The sequence below is a fragment of the Diabrotica undecimpunctata genome, chromosome 5 (assembly GCF_040954645.1).
Source record: "Diabrotica undecimpunctata isolate CICGRU chromosome 5, icDiaUnde3, whole genome shotgun sequence".
In the NCBI taxonomy this organism is placed as follows: Eukaryota; Metazoa; Arthropoda; class Insecta; order Coleoptera; family Chrysomelidae; genus Diabrotica; species Diabrotica undecimpunctata.
The window spans coordinates 106,000,511-106,021,025 of NC_092807.1; the positions used below are offsets into that span (position 1 = coordinate 106,000,511).

Here is a 20,515-nt window from a genome sequence, read left to right on the forward strand (position 1 = left end):
CCATCGAGCAAAAAGACAAAAGAGGGAATTTAATCGTTATGAAAAGGCGACCAAAAAAGTGGCCTCTGATGGCGGACATATCCGGAAATGCGAATGCGCCAAATTTAAATTTTCCGACACTTATTAACAGTAGCTATAAAATAGTTTTCAGAATGTGTCTTAGACGAGAAAATTTTAATTAAATATTAACGATAACAGTCTAAAATGTGAAACAATTATTAAAAAACTTCAATATAAATAAGATTTCATGTGACAGTTGGGACAAATAATAACATAACCCAACTAAATTTGATTTCTTAAACAAGGAAAGACTCTCTTTCCTTGTTTAATTTGGCCTCTCAAGATGGCACTTCCTGTCTAACAATATTTTTGCCCCCACTACCTTTACATTCCCTCTTTTGTCTTTTTGCTCGATGGTTCAGCCGTAGGTCAAATATTTGAATCATTTCTATAGGGCATAAAGAATTATTTCTTATTTTATTAGGAACTATTTTTTATTTTCAATAAAAGTATATTCTTTGTGTTATCTTTTAAAGAAATGGGCTTTTATTTTTAATTCAACTACAAAAAAATGTTCAGGAGGGGATCGGAGAATTACAATTATCTCATAAGAGGCAATGTTGCCGATTTTAGCGCTTTATGTAGTGTGCAATATCTAATCCAAAACTTAACATACTGTACACAATTAATAGTTGTAGAGTGTAGTTTTTCTAGTATAGTGTATATTCAGTCGCCTCTTTGTACCAAGATCAAACGAGGTCTTTTGTGTTCCGTGGAGTGTGTGAGTTGAGTAAATGTCTTGTTACTATGTAACGAAGGCGTCCTTGTCTTAATAAAGGACTAGCACAGGTTATTCCTCGCTTTTTCGAGGCTGTTTTACATCGAAAAATACATTTCTAAACAATATTTTTGTCATTTGACAAAATTTTACCTTGTCCTCTTATATTTTTGATAAGAAAGAAACTACATTATTACTGATCAGGATGTTTTATTTAAATGCAAAAATTGTTTCGTTTTTTTAAACAACATATATTATTTCCTTACAATTGTTAACACATGTTTTTTTTTAATAAAATTCAAATTCAACTATATACAAAATCATATAATGTATAATAATAACTTAAAACAACGGTTTGGAAAATCTCGTTTTGCTTGGGTCATAATACAGGGTGTGCCACGCTCAATGGAACTAAACCTACAGTGAGAAAAAATATTCGTTGCCCTCATAAAACTTAAAATTTCAAACAGTATATACAAAAATATGTAAATAAATTGTTTAGTTCAATAGCAACTCCTGCTAATTTGTATAGGAATTATAGGAAATATCTAATATAGTAACATCACTGTCTTCTAAAACTAACGTTATTAATAATGTATTAGTAATCTGTCTTTAAAAGTAATCTAATTTAGACTTAGGTTAGATTAGAGCTTATAAATATTTAGATGGAGTAGCTACTGACGTAAATACGGGGTAAAATGAAAAGTCCTCAGTCTAGATCACAGATGGCGCTATTACGAATAAATTAATTGTTTTAGATCAGATTTAAATCAGACAAATATTCTGTTTGATTAAGCTAATTAAGATACTGTAAAAAATAAACTGGAATATTGTTTCAACGAAGACCTACCGCAATAATACTTAGAGAACCGAATAATACCTAACTCACGTTAATTTACTTACAGACTATTTACTTATTACTCTGTGTTTAGGGTGGATTGTAAACATGCAATGTACTATAAACAAAATTACTCTTTAGTCTTAACTAGTTAACTGCTGTTAACTCTTGAGTCAAATCGACATTGATAATCGGTGGTAAATTGATATTTTGTATATTTGCACTACTTCGAACTAACTGGAGAAATGTTGGTCAACAGGTATTCAACCAAAGAAAATAAAGGCATTAAAAAAAAATGATTTTTCTCTACTAGACAGAAAACTTTTCACGTCGGTAGTCGTATTTTTAACCAAAGCAATATTTAAAACCGTTAGTTTTCGGTGTTGTAAGGTTCTTTCCGTTAGGCATGGCGCGTCCGTAGATTAATTAAACAAAAACTGTTATAAAAAATTTATAAAATTTAATCTCTACGATAACAAAATTGAAAATGTGTTTTTAATTTCCCTAGTAGCTTTTCTCCTTAACTCGGATTGGCTGTTTATCACTTTGTGTTACTCGTTTATCACATTGGAGTATAGTCCAATTGAACGTACAACTGCCTCACTCCCACCGATGCGAAAATCATCTGAGTGTGCGACACTACATATTTAGGGTCCACCGTCTTGGATACTTCTAGTTTGATTGTGCCCACGTAGACTTCGCTGCAGAGGGTCCAGAAATGGGGTTCCTGAACGGAATAGACTCCCGCCAGACTGACCACTTTTTGATAACATTGCGGTAGGACGTTGTCCAGAGCCGCCGGTTGTCTTTGCATAAGAATCATCACAGAATCTTTTATCAAAGCCAAGACACTAAGTGCTATAAGGATAGAAATGAACATTGAGCAGATGGGGTCTGCGATCATCCAACCGAACATGCTCATGAGCACAGCTGATATTATTACCCCGACACTGCCTAAAGTGTCCGCTAAAATATGTAGGAAGACTCCTTTCATTATTTGTGAATTCCCGCTGTCAAATTCTATGTCGTGGGAATGGTGATGGTTATTGACGGAGTGGGAGTGCCCATGATTGGATCTTCCGTGGGAATGGCCGTGGGAACCTCCGTGGGAATGACCATGGCCGTGCTGGAAGGCGTAGATACCTACTAAATTGACCAACAAACCTAGGACTGATACGACAAACAGTCTTTCGTGTTTGACCTGAAATAAAGAAATTGTTAAATGATAGGTACGTAATTATTTTGGCGAAGATATACAAGAGGGTTTAATTCACAAACTAAAACCCTTTACATATAAACAGTAAAGATGAATTCTTTTATCATATCTATATGGAAGATATTTCAAATTAGTACTAGAAGAAGAAATCTTACTTTACGACATGGAAATTTGGACATTGATAATCTATCTTGCTATCTCTTTTACTATTAATGACCTCATGGACCAATCACTTTACAAATACTGTAAATAAGACAGATGTGAGTTTATTAGACAATATTACACAATTTTACGTTGAGGGAGACTTATAAATTTAAACATCCTTCCTAACATGCCCACTGCTGGAGTTATTTTATGACATATCTGTAATATGTGTTGTTTCCAAGTATGTCATTTATCTATATACAATCCAAGATACTTAATCATCTCCTTTTTATTAAATTTGAATTTTCCAAAGTTCAACTGCATCTCCCTATGTGTATCTAAATTTGAAATTATCATATAACTGCCCTTACTCATATTAAGTGAGAGTTTATGATACATAAGCCACTTTGGCATACAGAAGACCAGTGTCATCAGCATCCAGATACAATATGGACTGCTGCAGTAAATTGGATAATGAATTCATATAAATCAAGAAAAGTGTTGGTCCCAATATAGACCCTTGAGGAACTCGCTTAGCACATTGTTACATAGCAGTTTTTGTATTCTGCTACTCAAATAGTCACTCAATCAATAATCATGGTCAACTGTATTGAAAGCTTTTTGCAAATCTAATGATACAAATATACAACTTAACCCTTTGTCTAATAGTGTTATTAAGTCAGTAGCAGCAGAGATTGTGCTTAAAACATGTCCATATTGTCTGTTAAACCAGTAGCAGGATGAATCAAAGAATTGTACAAGTTGGTTATTTACACATGATTCCAAGATCTTTGACATGGCTGTTAAAAGAAATATTTGTTTTTAACTTTCAAGTTGCTTTGAGTCCCCTTCTTTATACCACTATGGCTATTTTCATAGAGTTTAGGATTAATCAAATGACAAAAGAGATGTTAACTAATTTGGTTGTAATCAGTAGCAATTCCTCTGCAAACTCTCAAATAATAATCAACATTAGAGGCCATCGCAGCCTGGAGATTTTCTTTTTTTTAGTTTTCTTATAACCTCTCTAATATGGTTTTCTGAGTTGCCATTCGAATATGCACTTTCCTGGCTCCTATTTACTGGAGGTTTTGATGGAGCTGGTATGTTATTGGCTAGATATTCCTACATGTGCAAAGTATTGATTTATAATTAATTAGATATGTTCTCAACTCTATTGAATGTAGAATAGAGTTACTGTCTTTTTTATATCTTTTGAGTTATGGATAATATGATTTAATGTTAATCATATTTTTTTTCTGTTGTTTTATGTACTTATAAAACCAACATAGCTACCGATCTTGGTTTATTAATTTAGTCAAAGAAAGGCAATAGTAGAATTGGCGAAGATTCAAGGAAACTAGAAAACACCTGCACCGATTTAAAACAAAATAAAGTAGTTCAACAAGAAAGTGTACTAGGTCAAACTTGTTTAATTTGGTTCTGAAATGTATGCTAGAAAATGTAAATTAAACAAAACACGCAGTTCAGGAATAAAAAGCTCCCAAACATCGATTATGTGAATAATTTAAACACAAAATAAAATGATTTTCTGTCCACTTACCTCAGGTGGTTCGATCGCTCGTTCGACCGCCTCCGACATTAAGAAGAAGGAAATAAAGAGCAAGAACAGCCCGTTCACGAACCCAGCTATAATTTCGGCCCTCACATATCCGTAAGAGTACCTGTCGTTTGCTTTCCATTTTGTGATAACAGATGCCACTAGTCCTGCAAGAAGACCAGTGCAGTCGAAAAACATGTGGAAGGCATCGGAAATTAAACCTGAAAATAGGGGAATAAGTAAGTACTAATAATATATAAATACGATGTTTATTGATCACTTTTAAAAAAGGAGTTTAAAGTTCACATAAAAAATACAATAAAAAATATTATATAATATAAAATAGAAATACTTTAATGAATATTGATGAAAAAGTAATAAGAAACCAAATGAAAACACTTTTTTAATAAACATTTTTGTAGAAACTCAAAACTGAATATGAATCAAATTTTTTATATTGGCTCCTTGAAAATTTTATTCAATTCATTATACAGTGTTCAGTTTGTTACTTTCAGTGATACTTAATATCGAGAACAGTGCAATTACTTGTTTTTATACCTCGTGCAATAGCCATGGAAATTCCCATGCATTGGAAACTTAAGTAAATTCTTATATGTATATTCTTATGAATTAAAAATGTACCATTTCTTTAGACTCTGTATAAGGTTTTAATTTGTGTCTTAAAAGTCTTCGAAGAGAAACAATTTAGTGTTTCTTCAAGTAGAATAATCAAAATCCAATTGTTTATTTAAACTGCCAAATTGCCTCTGAATAATTGAATATTTCTAATGAATATGACCAACTTTTTTTTTATTTAATTAACCGTTTTTATTGGGAATAAGCCACAATATTATTTAAAAAAGTTTATTTTAAAATTAAATTTTACAATTAATCCGACACCCTGTTAGGGTAAAAGGAAGGGGAGAAAGAAAAGAAAGAATTTTACAATTATTGTTCTGAAGCTATTTTCTTGTGGCATTTTAAAGTAATTACTATTTTAATGGGAATAAGCCACAATAAATTGTATTTATTTATTAATATTTGTATTTTGAGAACGATTTCCAAAGTGAGGATTGAAATGTCAATAAACTTATTTTAACCTTCAATTGTGGTTTATTCCCATTAAAATAGTAATTACTTTAAATTTTAAATTATAGTTTATATTGACGTTTCGTCACATTTTAATATTTTGTATTTGTTAAATAATGTTAAAAGGTTTTCCGTTCTTTTTGAGGTTTCTCAACACTGATTATTGTTTTATAAATTAAAAAAAATCTACATTTACATCCGATAAACCTCCATAACAGTTGTTTTTTAACGACCATGTAGGCTTTTTTAAATAAAAATTTGTTTTACTTTTAGTTATAGGTAATTATTTAAAGTTGACTACACCATTTTTTAAATTTCATGATAATATAAATTTGTACTTAACAATGGAAATATTATTTTCCATATAATCTTTATGCATATTATGGTGTATTTGTGACGTATATAAATTTACTTATCACTGTAATGAAAATTTTTAAAGTGGTGTAGAAACTTTTAATTCGTATTGTATTGATTTGATTTAATTCACGATTAAATATAAATTATTTGACAATTAAAACCGGTCTCATTATTCATATACAATTTAAAGTATTTCGATTCTGTTTCAGAAGTTCTTTATAGTATGTATAGTAAATTCTTTGCCATTTGGTTCTTTTTATTAATTTTAGACTAAATGTTTTGTTATGTCTAATGACACGATGCCTCTGTGCATTACGTCCCTTTTAGATACATTTGTACTTCCATACATTTTTTATTAAAACTTGTAGGTTTTTTTCCTTATTATTAGTTTGTTGATCTTCTTCTCTTTATCCCTATTACTACCTACTACCTCTAGCTTTCTCCCTATGAATATCTCTAACTATTTTGTCTCTATCTCTCTCAGTCCCCCTCTCTCTGACTACGCCTCCCTCTGGCTGTGACCCCCTCCCTACATTTGTTACGTTCACTCTCCCTCTGTTCATATCTATCTCTGACTATTATTATTATTGTTGCCTCTGTTTCTTTGTTTGGCTCTCCTTCATTCATATTATTTCTCCCTCTCTTCCCTTTTACTACCTCTACATCTCTCTCTGACTATCTCTTTCTCTTTTTCTCTCCCAATCTCCCCTCTACCTCTTTGATTAACTGTCCCTCTGACAATTTCCCAACCATATAATATGGTATATACCATTAAATAATATATTATCCACAATGCACCAAACATGCAACATACCAAAAAGACAGTAACAATTCAGAATGACAATATCATAATTCTACATTTTAATAGAGCTGAGAACATATCTAATAATTAAATCAATATTTTACGCATGCAGGAAAAAAAAAATTGCCCAGGCTGCGATGGCTTTAGTGTAGATATTATTAGAGAGTTTGCAGAGGGAGCTGCTACTGATTAGTTAACGTCATGGTTAACATGGCAGTAACAGAGCACAGGCGTAGCAGCTCTATACTGGCACACCCACTCCCTATACTGGCACACCTGCTCTCTATACTGGCACATCCACTTTCTATACTGGCACACCCACTCTCTATACTAGCACACCCACTCTCTATACTGGCACACCAACTACATCTGGCTCTCCCGCACTCTATACTGGCACACCAGCTCCATCTGGCTCTCCCACTCTCTATACTGGCACACCAACTCCATCTGGCTCTCCCACTCTCTATACTGGCACACCAACTCCATCTGGCTCTCCCACTCTCTATATTGGCACACCAACTCCATCTGGCTTTCCCACCGTATACTCACACACTAACTGCATCGGGCTCTCTAGCTCTCTCTCTGACTCTCTCACTCTCCATCTAGGAGATCTATTCACTCTGTATATATAGCTTTTTACTCTCTCTCTATCTCTCTATCTCTCTCTCTCTGGCTTATCTTCTGATTGACTCTCTCTCTCTCTATCTGGCTTATCTTCTGATTGACTCTCTCTCTCTCTCTCTCTCTCTCTCTATCTGGCTTATCTTCTGATTGACTCTCTCTCTCTGTCTACTACTTTCCCTATCTGGATCTATATATCTGTCTTTGACTTTATCTCTTTAGCAATCTGGCTCTCCCCTTTCCTATCTGGGTATCGCTGCCTCTATCTGAGTCTGTCCCTCTCTATATAGCTGTTCCTCTCTCTATCTGGCTCTCCCCTTTCTATCCCACTCCCTGTTTCTATCTGACCCTATGTCTTTCTATCTTGCTTTCCTTCTCTGACCCTTCTTCATCTCTCTGTCTCAATTGTATCTCTTTTTCTTTCATTCTTTCTCTCCCTCTCTACGTCCCTCTGACTCTATCTACCTCTTCCTCCCTATTTCTCTTTGTTAAAATGATTTGCACATCTATGTTACAAATGTGACACGATATATGAAATGATAATGAACTAAATTCATTTGAAATGTGGATGTACCTCTGAATGCTAAGAATAAGCTGGACCAGCAGAACTACGAATGAAAAAGTACTGAGAGCAATGAACACACACCCTGGTCAATACTATCACAAATTAGACAGACGTCATATCTAGGACACATAATGCGCCATAGGGAATTTAAGCAGCTCCAGGTAATATTAGAAGGCAAGATTGAAGGTAAAAGGGGCATAGGACAAAAGAAAAAATCTTGGCTACGAAACATCAGAGATTGGACCCACACAAGAGGAAATGAATTAATTCATCAAGCCCAGAACAGAGAGAAATTTGCCATATTGATCACCAACCTCAAGAGAGAAGGCACTTAGGAGGAGGAGGATATCTAAAGGCACAATTCTAAATCTGTAGGCATAAATGTACAAAAATATTAAAGTCATAGAAAAAAATTTAAACTAAAATTTCAACTGACATACTTAGTCTATCTTGTTTATTAATATTATTTTATTAAATAAGGTTGGTTTAAATAGAAATAATTTAAAGGGAAAAATTTACAATATTTCTCTGCCTAAATACAAATCATTTTTGTTGGGTTTCCCAACAGAACTGAAAGAAAACATGTTATAGCTGGAAATGGATAAATGGAATTTCCAATGTTATGGTTTTTACTAATTATTAATACAGTTTACAAGGAATAAACTCATTATATAAATGTGTTAAAAGTATTGTATTGATGTGTTGTCAGAAGAAACTGAATATATTTGTCTATTGTTTTGTGCTTTTTAGCAAGGGTTTATAAAGGGCCAGAAAGAGGACTAGAAATAAATTTATTAAAATCTGCTATGGTATATTGATGAAGGTGATATACAGAAAAAAAATAAATGGTTTCTTGTAAATTCCCTATCAATCAAATGACTCTACCTAATGTCAAACTACAGAAATTAGGGAATTCGTAGAGGCCAAAAAAGACAAAAGCTTTTATTCTTTGGTAATTCTAGATATGGCATATCAAGGACTTCAACAAAATGTGGCTTTCTGTTTAAGTTCAAAAACCTTTCATATCCTTTTTACTAAACCCTACATATATTACACAAACAGAATGTAAAAAATAAGAGTAATTAGTAAAATGTAAGGCACAATGTCATAGACAAATGTCATGAAACCAATTTTACATCTGGTATACCAGGAAAAATTACACTGAAGTCAACATATCGTGGCCTCAATACTACAACTAGGTAACTCAAATATAAAACTTCTAAGAAAAACGCATTTAAAGATTTTTGCAAAGTGTGAATTCCTTTCTAGCCTAAAATTGACAAAATATTAAAGCCATATTCCGTTTTTAACATTCTTACCTTCTTTAATGACCATCCATGAGGTTTAATAATGTATATATCTTCCAAGATTAGGAATATCAGGAGAAAAGTTGGAAAAGTCCCAGTTATCTAGTTGTTGCATATACCAAAAAACACAGTTATGTACTTGTTGCAATATATATTTTCTTGTATTGGCCCTGGTTTTTGTTAAAAAAAGAACTACTAGAAGTTATTTTTTTATTTCTTAAGTTAAAATTATACACTGTTACACATAAAAAATAAAAATTAGGTAGGTACCTACTAACATTTAAAAAAATATTTACAAAAAACTACTTTATGAATATTGATATGAAACAATTTGTAATTTCTGAAGAGGTACAAATAGATAAGTTCTTTAAGAGTGACCTTCGTAGTCTTGACCGTCATCTATTTCACTTGAATCTTCTTTATTCTCGTATGGCAGACTGGTGCAAAATGACCTGTAGGAATCTCCCAAAGCAGGTGGTTTCACAGAAAATAGTGATATCAGATCTTTATATTTGTGTATAGATATTGAAATCAGTTGTTGGTACAAAGGTTGTAAAGGCGATTGAATTGAAGTGCGGGTCCGTTTGATTAAATTTAAGTATCTAAATCCTTCATCAGAAAATGATTCTTTGAACTCCATAATAAACGGCTGTGACTTCCTAAATCTTAGCCAGCACATCTTTTGCCAAAGAACAGCGTTTCCATTTTCATCCTTTTTCCGAATAGTCAAGTTATCCCTTACAAATTTTTTGAAATCTTTTATGTTCGATTGATCCAAATCATGAACAAGATAAAGATTGTCTCCCTTTCTTCTGGCTTCCCGAGCAATTTGCTTCCAATCTTCAGGCCACAAAGCTTTCCCCACACACTTTTGAATTCTGTGTTTATTGCAGAGTGAATGGAATCACATTCCATCTCACTGTGCCCAGAAACCAAGAACTTCATATTAATGACTTCCAGGTTATTTAAATCATTTTCTGCCTTCATTAACATTGCTGAAGTAAACTGATTCAAGTTTTGGCCTCCACATCTGTCACTAAAAAAGGTGACACAGGTTGTTGTTTCTGAAAGTGATCTAAGATAAAGATAAATTGCACTGGCTATTTCACAACTTCCTCGGGATCCTCGAGTCTCATTCCAAATGAAACAATCTCCTTGCTTACTGACAACATTGTAAATAGTGAAGTTGTAGTTGTCAAGCCTACGTTTATAGAAGAGTGCATTATTTGTTGGATCAGAGGGTACTAATAAAACTTGCTGGAGATCAAAATTGGCACATATGTGTGATCCATTAGAAAATTCAGCATCAATTCAATCTTTAAGTTTTTCGGTTCTAGCTTGATCCTTAAGAAAGAGATGAGATTCATAATCTATTTTGAGCAACGATTTCTCATCAGTGGTTGCACTAATATAATGACAACAAACACGACACTGATCTTTTTTAGGATGATGGAAACTTAGATTGAAATTTTCATTAAAAATTTTTCTATACATGGCCAAAATAACTTTTTCTTCATCTCTTGAATCACACAATTCACAATAAAGTCTACGTGCTACAACTAGGTAAGTGTAGTTGTATAGTTGTGTGACTAACAGCTTAGTCATTAAATGTGCAACAAGTAGATAACTTAAGATATTGAGTTGTAATATTAAACAAAGGATGATTTATAAAGTTATCTACTTTTGAAAGTTAGTTATATTGACTCATAGGGTTCGTTTTGAATTGTCTAGTTATAGCATAACATGAAGATAATATAGTTACATCTATTGGTAAACTTATCTCAAAAATGAAAATTTTCGAGTTATATAGTTGTAGTATTGAGGTGACGATATGTACACCAGTTAGAAGTTACTGCAAGTTATAACCTACTAATGATAAGGTTTATTGAAAAAAAAATTACAAAAGAATGGAGAAAGGAAGAGAAAAAATGTTCATAGAGATAATAAAAGTGCTGTATCTAAAGCATAGGATACAAGGTGAGGGATACAAAGAACAGCCAGAAGATGTTGGTGACACCAGTTTAGTTTAATCCTAAGCCTGTATTGAAAAGGGTAGCAACACATGTATCTGCAATATACCAATAATTCTTATCTAAAACAAACATCAGTTGAAGATAAAACCTCCATTTGAAGTTTACTAAATTAAATAATTTGCTATTGATAACAACCAGTTTTATGACTGACATTAGTTGAAACACATTATAATATGTATGAAAAATGTATATTAGTAATTATAAATTACCTCATTATTATTTGTAACATGCAATAACACTCCATGTTTTATATCCTTTATGGGCTTGTTTCAAACAACTATGTATAAAGTAAGAAGAGATTAAGATAAAAGGTGATATTTACCTAAACTATTACTCCATACTCCATAAATTAATTCTACAAATGCAAAAGACAGATTAAGTATAAGGAAGAGGAATAAATTTCTGGAGTTTCTGTCTGAAAATATTAACCTAATCCAACCGTTTACTTTTTCTTTTATTCTCGAACCAAAGCCTCTTGGGTACACTTTATCCTTGTGTGATAACGGTAACATTTTTCTGATGTGTTAGTGTATTTAGTAGTTCAACAAAAATACACCATAACTAATATACACTTAAAAGCTGTTGGCTACGTGTCTTTTTTTATACGATAATTATAATTATCTAATAAATTTAACTAATAAAAAATTAAATCTAGTAAAATATGTTTTGTTGTGGATATTTCTTAAATTATACTCTAGAAATTACAGCCGAAACCGGCCGTTTATTTAAGGAAATACATTGTAAAAACACCATACTTCCATGATGTAGACTTTGACACTGACAATTTTGACATTTCTGTTACAAAATGTTCATTTTTACAAATTTGACATCTGGGAAAAACCTATAGCTTTGTTCATTTCTCATGTCACTAGAGTGTCACTGGATCTATTAGATCTAATCGATCTAATAAAAAAATTATTTTGTCCTCAAAACATTTCCTCATCTGTAAAAAAACAAATAATATATGTATATAACTTTTTACTAAATTTGTAATTACAGCTCGTTGAGATTTTAATAATTAAATTAAGATATTATTTATGTTGGTATATTGTTGGCCTTATACTATGTAAGTTGAGTAATCACTTTAATTATTAGAATATTGTTAACAGTTGCTATTTTTTAAATAATAGTATATTAAGTCTTTAAATTAAAATTAGAGACAAATTTTTCTGCATATATATTTTATTGTTAAAATAGTTTTTTAATATTTGATTAATGGCGGCAATGTTAATTTGACAACTTGAACTTGACAATCTATTTAACGTCAACGTCTCACCTCCGTTTCCGTCTCCTTTCTTACAGAAGACAACATGGTAGGTGGAAGTATTATATTTTTTATTTCTAATTTTTAGAATTAAAATAGTGATTTAAACATTAACTGGTAATTTTTAAACGCAAATTGGACTTAAATAATGTTAGATATAATCTATTAACAAATTGGTATGGGGTAAATAGTGCTTTAATCTACATGTGAAGAAATATCTCCATGTGTTTATGATGTATAACCTCTTACAAGACAATCTTCGTGGTTGTAAAATATGATTTAATGAGTCTGAATTGTTGTTACAATTTATTACTTACATCTAAAATTTATCAACAATATTTTTATTAGAAATATGTTTTTAGCCTCCCAAGAAGGACTCAAAGTCGTCGGCGAAGCAACCCCAAAAGACCCAAAAGAAGAAAGAGGGGTCTGGAGGTGGCAAAGCCAAAAAGAAGGTTTGTATTCCTATTATTCTAAAATTGATACTTTATCCTGAAACTTTATTAAATGGTGAATCTTTTTTGTATTTTAGAAGTGGTCAAAAGGAAAAGTTCGTGACAAGTTGAACAACCAAGTTCTTTTTGACAAAGCTACCTATGATAAACTGTACAAAGAAGTACCCTCCTACAAATTGATTACCCCATCAGTAGTTTCTGAACGTTTGAAGGTCCGTGGATCCCTTGCAAGGAGGGCACTTATCGAACTACAACAGAAAGGTATTTCCATTATGTTGTGTAGTCTTTTATACATAAAAACGCTTAAGTGAAATAGTTTTACTCCAGTAAAGTTTGGCAGGTAGATCATAATTTATAAATCATACCAATTGGTAGAGTTTATGTGATGTTCCTATTGTCCACTACATTATTTTACTTCTCTTTTGGGAACTACTTTTAGGGTATTTGTTTACATTAGTAAGGTACCCTTAAAATTCGAATTTTTTTTTGGACTTAGCCTGAAAATGGAAAATAGGCAAAATTTTTGTGTTTTTTATTACAGAAACATATAAAAAGTGTTTAATTGACTTGATCTTTCATTAAAATTGTTTTCTCTAATAAGCACAAAATATCTGATTTATAATTGATAGAGATCTGTCACATTTGTGGTAGCATAGGGCTGTAAATTTACTCAAATACAGCAGAATTTCATATCAGAAATACAGAGCTCTCTGATATTAAAATAAAGGCAATAGGCAATTCAGTGCACTCTAACCTAACCAAGCTTTTATATGACATTTAACATACCCTTAAATCAAAGAATATAGACGCTTATAGAATTGTTCACTGTTATTTTTGAAAGTAAGCAAAAAGTGGATCATAGATAAAGAAAAGTGGGTCGAGTGGAACGCACATGTTGTATGTGGTACCACTAAGGAGCAGTCATGTCAGCTGTGGCTCTACTATTGCTTCTAAAATATGAAAGAGTGGGGCAATAAATGCAACTTTAGATATTTTTATATATAGATGCCGCGTGGTCGTAGAATAGGATTAAATTTTTGCGTTTTATAAAATTTTTTAGAGAAAATAATATTGTTTTAACTTTTAATTAATTAATCTTTTTAGAAAAATTATTATGATTCAAATTTTTAATTGAAATAATGTACAAATCTACAAATAATATAATTAAAATTCTCTTTTTATAAACTATAAATAAAATTAATTAAAAGTCAATCACCAGGAGAGAAAGCTCAAACAATTGTAAGGTGTTTTGATCAAAAAACAATTCCTGATCTTCTTAGTACGCTAGGATTGCTTTTTAACACATACACCAATGAATTATTTTTTACAATTGGAGAATTCGAAATTGTGAAGTATAATTTCGGATTTTTAAATTAAAAAATAAATAGGTAAGTCTCAAATAACTCCTCACTAGAGCTCAACAAGGGAAGATAAGAAAAAGGCAAAAATGGCTGCTGGGACATAGACCATAGCAAATCCTTAGAAATCCAAATCAGCAACACCCGATGATAAAAAGAGACTTCGGGAGAATACCATCAACCCCCTCGTAACAGAGTTGCTAAGAACTCAAGGTGCTCTAACGAGCAGACTAGGTCATAAAGCACCCTGACAAAAGTGGTAGCACACAGTCACCATCCTGTTACTCAACTAGATCGGGCTCAAGCAAATTTGATCATTAACAAACTGGAGCAAGCACTTGATGAGGCTCCTATCTGAGGTCAAAATGAACTTCTGCAGTTCCATAAAACATCGTTTAGCGAAGGGACCCTGTGGGTGAACTGTGTTAACGAGTATACAAAAAAATGGATGACTGAAGTGGTGAAGACTATTGAGGGCCTGTGGGAGAGAGTAAACTTAAATATAATTGTTCCAAATAATATGCCCAAGCGCCCCATGGTCCTCACCCGTGTCCCCAATAAAAAAACTTGATGAAGAAACTATCAGGACCCGTCTAAAGAGGCAAAATCAAGACCTTAACACAGAAGACTGGTTGCGATGTCTGTTCCACAGACTGAATGACAGTAAAGATAAAGGTTATGGATGGAGGAGTTATGAAGGAGATAGTTCTCAGATCAGCATACCTCCCATATGCTATCTACCTCTTTTCTTTTTTCAGGCGGCTTTCATCTGTGAAGTTTTTGGGGCCAACGTTAGTCAGGCATTCTCAATAGGTGTCCAAAGCTTTTTAAACCTCTTTTTTTTCTATTCTGTTAATGACCCTTTTCTATAGCATTCATGGTATTTCTTATAGATTCGTTGGTCTTCCTTCCAGCCTTGATGTTCTAGCGCTTCTTCTCAAATAATCCATTTCAACTGCCAACCATCTTCTCTTAAGTTTGGCATTAATTGTCCATACTTCAGACATAACTAACAAAGAACCGATTCAACCATGGTTGCGATCCCACCATAAGGAGCTCAGACATCCTACAATTTTACGTCCCTGATTAATTCGTGTACTCTCTGAGTAAGGGTGACATACTGCATCCTTGTCTTAGTCCTTTAGTTACTTTTATTGGCTCTGATAGTTTATTTCCGATTTTTAGGTCATATCGTAATCCACTTGACGTATTTCGAAAAAATATTAATTAATCAAATAGTAAATTTTTATATACATAGGATGCCTAACTTTTGGACTCTAAGGAATATACTTTTGGAGTATATTCCTTACCATCCTGGTGGGAGATAACTGCTACCTTCTCGCTTGGTTCCCGCTGAGTAATATTAACTTGCCTATTATTACAAATTAATTAAACATTATTAACATTGTTATAAGCAAATTAATATTAGCTAAGAGCAGCAATATTTATACATAAAAGGTTTTTAAACTATCTACTATTCTTACCCTTAAAACGTTTATAATTTCTCATATATTTTTATTTTAATTTTTTTGTTTTTTAATATATCTTTAACATTTATTTTAACAAATGTCGATATACATATAGAGATATATAAATATATTATTTCATTTGGTGAGTTAATATTTTTTTTTTTCTAGTTCAACTTTGTAAGATATTTTGTATTTTTTAGCAGCTCTTGAAAATGATTGGAAACACAATTGAAAGCTCGAGATAAAAAATAGTTACATACTAGCCCCTTTTATTGACTCAAACCAATCCAAAACATATTTATATATTTTTTCCAAACGAGTCACAAGCACTTCTTTTTTCTTACTCTTATAATTTATTCATTCATTCATATATGAATAAAAAAATCAGTTATGAAGATGATATTTTAGTAAATGTCATACATTTCTAGATAAAATTTGTTTAGGCGTAGATGCAAAGTTACCCGTTTGTACTCCTTTCCTACTTCCCCCTAACTACATATTTCATTATGAAATTTTCGCCACGGCGCCACGCTTTGAGTTTATGCAGCCACCCTCAGGAGGAGTGTTTTGAAGTATAAACCGTAACCAAATCGCCCATTTGAACAATTCTTCTATAAGCGTCTATATTCTTTGCTTAAATGGTGTGAGAGTTGCCAAGTCTCCAGTTTTTTCATACTCTCACATATATAGAAAAGCATTGAAATTAGATAAAAAATCATAGATTTTAATTAAATTAAAGATAATAATTAAATGCATATACAATAAAATTGATTAAAATGATATAAAAAATTAATAGCAATAATAAAATTACTGTATATAATAGAAATGCATTAAAATTATAATATAAAAATTTATAGATTTTAGTTAAATTAAAGATAATAATCAAATGCATATATGTACTATAAAATTGTGCTAATTTACAATAATTAACTGCATTTAAAGTAACAGAAAATATTTGTTTTCTTCTTATTCAAAACTTGTAGCTTCTCATAATACAAATTAAAATTTCGTAAAAGTAAATTATATTTTAAACCTTCATATACATTTTACAAAAAAAATATGGCAAGTTTTATTGCCATATTTTTATATTATTTATTAAAATTTATTTATTTATTTAAAATTTAAATTTGTAGTTTAAAACTTGTTTATTTAAAATTTGTAGTTTCTCAAACACAAAATAATTTTCTGTAAAAGTAACTTTATATTTCTAACATTCATATACATATTTTACAGAAATAAATACAGCAACACTGTGACGCGGTGTCTTGAGGAAAATATATTTGGTTAGGTGAGAGTGTACTAAATTGCGTATTGTCCAATAATAATACTCTTGAGATGTTTATTAACTCTTCTATTATTCTGCTGAAAATACACCAGAATACAACAACACACAACTAATACTTTTTAATTCTGAACATTATCAGTCTGTTTATATGCCAAAAACTTAGTTCTTGTTAAGATTGTCAACAAAAATAGTTTTTAAAATGGATGCTATTTAGAATGATTGTAGTTTCATTCTTTTTAGTGCATGAATATTTTTATTATGAGAACTTTTGTTTTAATTCCTATTTTTTATTTCATGATGACATATTCCTGCTTGAAAACCTGATAGCAAAAACTGATTTAATGAGTCTGATTTTTTTTTTATTTGAATAATTTATGTATTTAAATGTTTTCAGATTTTATAGATGTGCTTTGTTTTCAGGTCTTATTAAACAAGTTGTACAACACAGAGCACAACTTATTTACACTAGGACCACAAAGGGAGATGATCCAGCGGCATAGATAATAAGATAAACATAATATCTTTATAAAAAATAAATTTTAAAAATTATATTGTTTTATTTTATGTTTTAGACAAAATTACAGAATCTGTATTTATTAATTCTTTGGGAATTCTTTCTCCTCTCATTAATATCAAGGGGGTAAAATTTTGACTTCGATGCATTTATTACTTCAACTTCTGCAAAATCCAAGCAGCTATCTCTTAAGAACCTAGGACTGGTTATATTGTTTCTTATTCTCGTTTTATTTGTATTTTCAGATTACCTTACATATCCTGATTTATAAAGAATTTTTTTTTGTGATCTTCGGTATAGCTTCTATCTAAAGAAAAGGTTGTAAATTGATAACATGAATGTTGTATTTGTTTCAATGGAATTAACTGCTTAGTAGGAGGGAAAAAATCATTGCTACAATTCTTGAAAAGTCAAGAATATAAGAGAAAGTAGACCTATTGGTCTGTTCTTACTTGAACAGAGAGAAACATGTATACCGAGCTTCAGGACATCTTTGAGAAATAGAAGGAATTAAGACTATCATAAGGAAGACATTGGCCCCCAAAACTCCAATATTTCAAACAATAATAATTATTCAGTACGTGATAATACTCAAATGCGTTTCATTTATCATGTATACTTCTTTTTTTCATCCTTATCTAAAAAAAATGTCAGAAAATATTATTTATTGTATGAACTGCCGCCCTTTTACAGGTACAGTCATAAAGCAGTTTCGGGAATACTTTTTAATTCAAATCGGCTTTCGGACTTCAGTAATTTGGGATTTTACACGTAGATACTTTACAAGAACTTAGGCAAGTGGTTGTAAAGTTTCTGTTATAATATTGTTCCTATGATTATGTTTATAGATGAGTTATTATATCTTATGTTCAGTCTTAGTTGAGAATTCGATGAATTTAGACACGCTTTTGATAAACGATTTTGTTTGTAAAATATAGTAGTGTACCCGTTTCTTTTGCACAGTAGGTACTCTATTTCGAAGTAACATCGAGATCAGAGCAATTTTATTCGTATACGCGTTACGGCTACATATTATTTGGACAAAAGAGGCAAAAACTGATGGGAAAAAAAAACTTAGCAGTGCACTGGAATCATTTTTGATGAAAAACATACATGAAAATATAGAAGACTCGGATATAAATTTAGGACCTTCAAGCGAAGTCCAAACCATAGAAAAAAGTGCCAAACAATTTAATATTCCTGCGGATAGAGACGGAGGATTTGATGACAATAATAGCGATAGTGCGAGTGCTGATCCTGAATCTGAAACCAACAACCAAGACAGAACAATTAATGTTCCAGTTAATCTGGATTGCAGTGTAGGAAACTCCAGCATATACTTGGTTTCAGATGATCCCGGAAAGTGGCCTGCAAATATGAATTCAAGTGAAGTTCAATTTGTTATATTGAAAATTTTCCTCAGCAAATTACAAAAATTAACTTCCCCAGAGATAAAAATAATGGGAAATTTTCAGAAACTTATTATCGCACATTACCTAATTAAGATCAAATTCATCGCCCGTGGTTACTTTACTCATTATCACTTCTTCAAGTGCCCTCTCCGCTACGGAGTTTGGCAATCATCATTGCTATTCGTATCTTTGAAGCTGTTGCTCTAAATAATTGGTTAGATTTGCACTGGAACCAGGCTCTTAAATTGCGCAGCCAAGATATACGTCGTCTCCCCACGCTTCGTTTGTCTTAAATCTTTCCTTGGATAATTAACTGGAGCATTATCACTAAATAGTGTTTTTTGTGCACCTTGTAAACTGTTTTGTTATGATGAAAGCAGCCGACAATTAGTTAGTGGAATTAATGGGGTAAGTGACTGGCAACATTTAGTTATTATTTTAAAAAACATGAATCCGGTGCAGCTCATATAAAATATTCTCAAAAACTGTTTGAACTATCTACAGCATTAAAAAATGATTAAAAGTTGCCTGTGCTCATCAAAAATTATATGAAATGAAGAAAACACATTGGGGCGCTGTTGTTGAAACATTATTATCAATTGTAAAATTTTTATCTAAACAATGTTTAGCTTTTAGAGGATCATCCAATAAGTTATTTAAACCAAATAATGGAAATGATTTGCAGTTAGTTGAAATGATTTCTAAGTTTGACGCTGTATTATCAGAGCATCTTCGTCGTATGGAATCCAAGAGTACAAATATACCACATTATTTAGGATGACAACATCTAAATGAATTGATTGTTTTATTGGCAAACTCTGTTCGGAACGTTATCCTAAAACAAATTCGAGAATCTAAATATTTTTCTATCATATTAGATTGTACCCCAGATATAACGCACGTAGAATAAATAATAATTGTAGTAAGATGTGTTTCAACTTCAGCACCAGTTCAGATATTTGAATACTTCTTGGGTTTTCTCCTGTAACTGGACAAGGTCTGTTTGAATTTATAGAAAATAAACTGAATATTAATAATTTGCGTGGACAGGGTTACGATAATGGAGCCAATATGCGTGGTAAACACATTGGATTGCAGAAGAAAATCTTAGACAAATATCCTCGAGCATTTTTTATTCCCTGTTCTGCGCATAGTTTAAATCTGGTGGTGAACGATGCAGTAAAAATAAGTTTTGAGTCAGTGGAATTTTTTAATACTGTACAGGAACTATATGTATTTTTTTCTTCTTCCAATATTAGATGGAAAATTTTATTAAAGCACCTTCCAAAGTTGACATTAAAAGCATTCGCAACATTCGTTTTTAGTTTTTTTATGTGTTTATGTTACTATTCACGGTTTATTTTAATTAAATGTACGTTTAAATTAGGATATACATATTCTGGACGTTGGATCATGATTATTAAATTAGGATAAAGGACGTTTAAAT

The 20,515-nt window shown here is 31.7% G+C and overlaps 2 protein-coding genes across 2 annotated transcripts; one reads left to right on the plus strand and one right to left on the minus strand.

The window, feature by feature from the left end:
* Window positions 1-968: 968 nt before the first annotated feature.
* On the minus strand, window positions 969-12,113 carry ZnT86D (solute carrier family 30 member 7). Its single transcript, XM_072532498.1, has 3 exons — window positions 11,634-12,113; window positions 4,541-4,758; window positions 969-2,817 (listed from the first exon to the last, which is right to left on the minus strand). The coding sequence occupies exons 1-3, from the start codon at window positions 11,821-11,823 to the stop codon at window positions 2,179-2,181; spliced, it is 1,047 nt and encodes a 348-aa protein (XP_072388599.1). The 5' UTR covers window positions 11,824-12,113; the 3' UTR covers window positions 969-2,178.
* A 410-nt stretch (window positions 12,114-12,523) lies between these two features.
* On the plus strand, window positions 12,524-17,691 carry RpS25 (ribosomal protein S25). Its single transcript, XM_072532499.1, has 4 exons — window positions 12,524-12,624; window positions 12,938-13,030; window positions 13,108-13,291; window positions 17,563-17,691. The coding sequence occupies exons 1-4, from the start codon at window positions 12,622-12,624 to the stop codon at window positions 17,640-17,642; spliced, it is 360 nt and encodes a 119-aa protein (XP_072388600.1). The 5' UTR covers window positions 12,524-12,621; the 3' UTR covers window positions 17,643-17,691.
* Window positions 17,692-20,515: the final 2,824 nt, after the last annotated feature.

Coding starts and splice junctions, on each gene's coding strand:
- ZnT86D (XM_072532498.1), bottom strand. CDS start 11,823: ATGTTACCGTTATCACACAAGGATAAAGTGTACCCAAGAGGCTTTGGT. Junction 4,759..11,633: donor AGTATGGAGTAATAGTTTAG/GTAAATATCACC, acceptor CCCTATTTTCAG/GTTTAATTTCCGATGCCTTC. Junction 2,818..4,540: donor GAGCGATCGAACCACCTGAG/GTAAGTGGACAG, acceptor TCTTTATTTCAG/GTCAAACACGAAAGACTGTT.
- RpS25 (XM_072532499.1), top strand. Junction 13,031..13,107: donor GTGGCAAAGCCAAAAAGAAG/GTTTGTATTCCT, acceptor TTTGTATTTTAG/AAGTGGTCAAAAGGAAAAGT. Junction 13,292..17,562: donor TATCGAACTACAACAGAAAG/GTATTTCCATTA, acceptor CTTTGTTTTCAG/GTCTTATTAAACAAGTTGTA.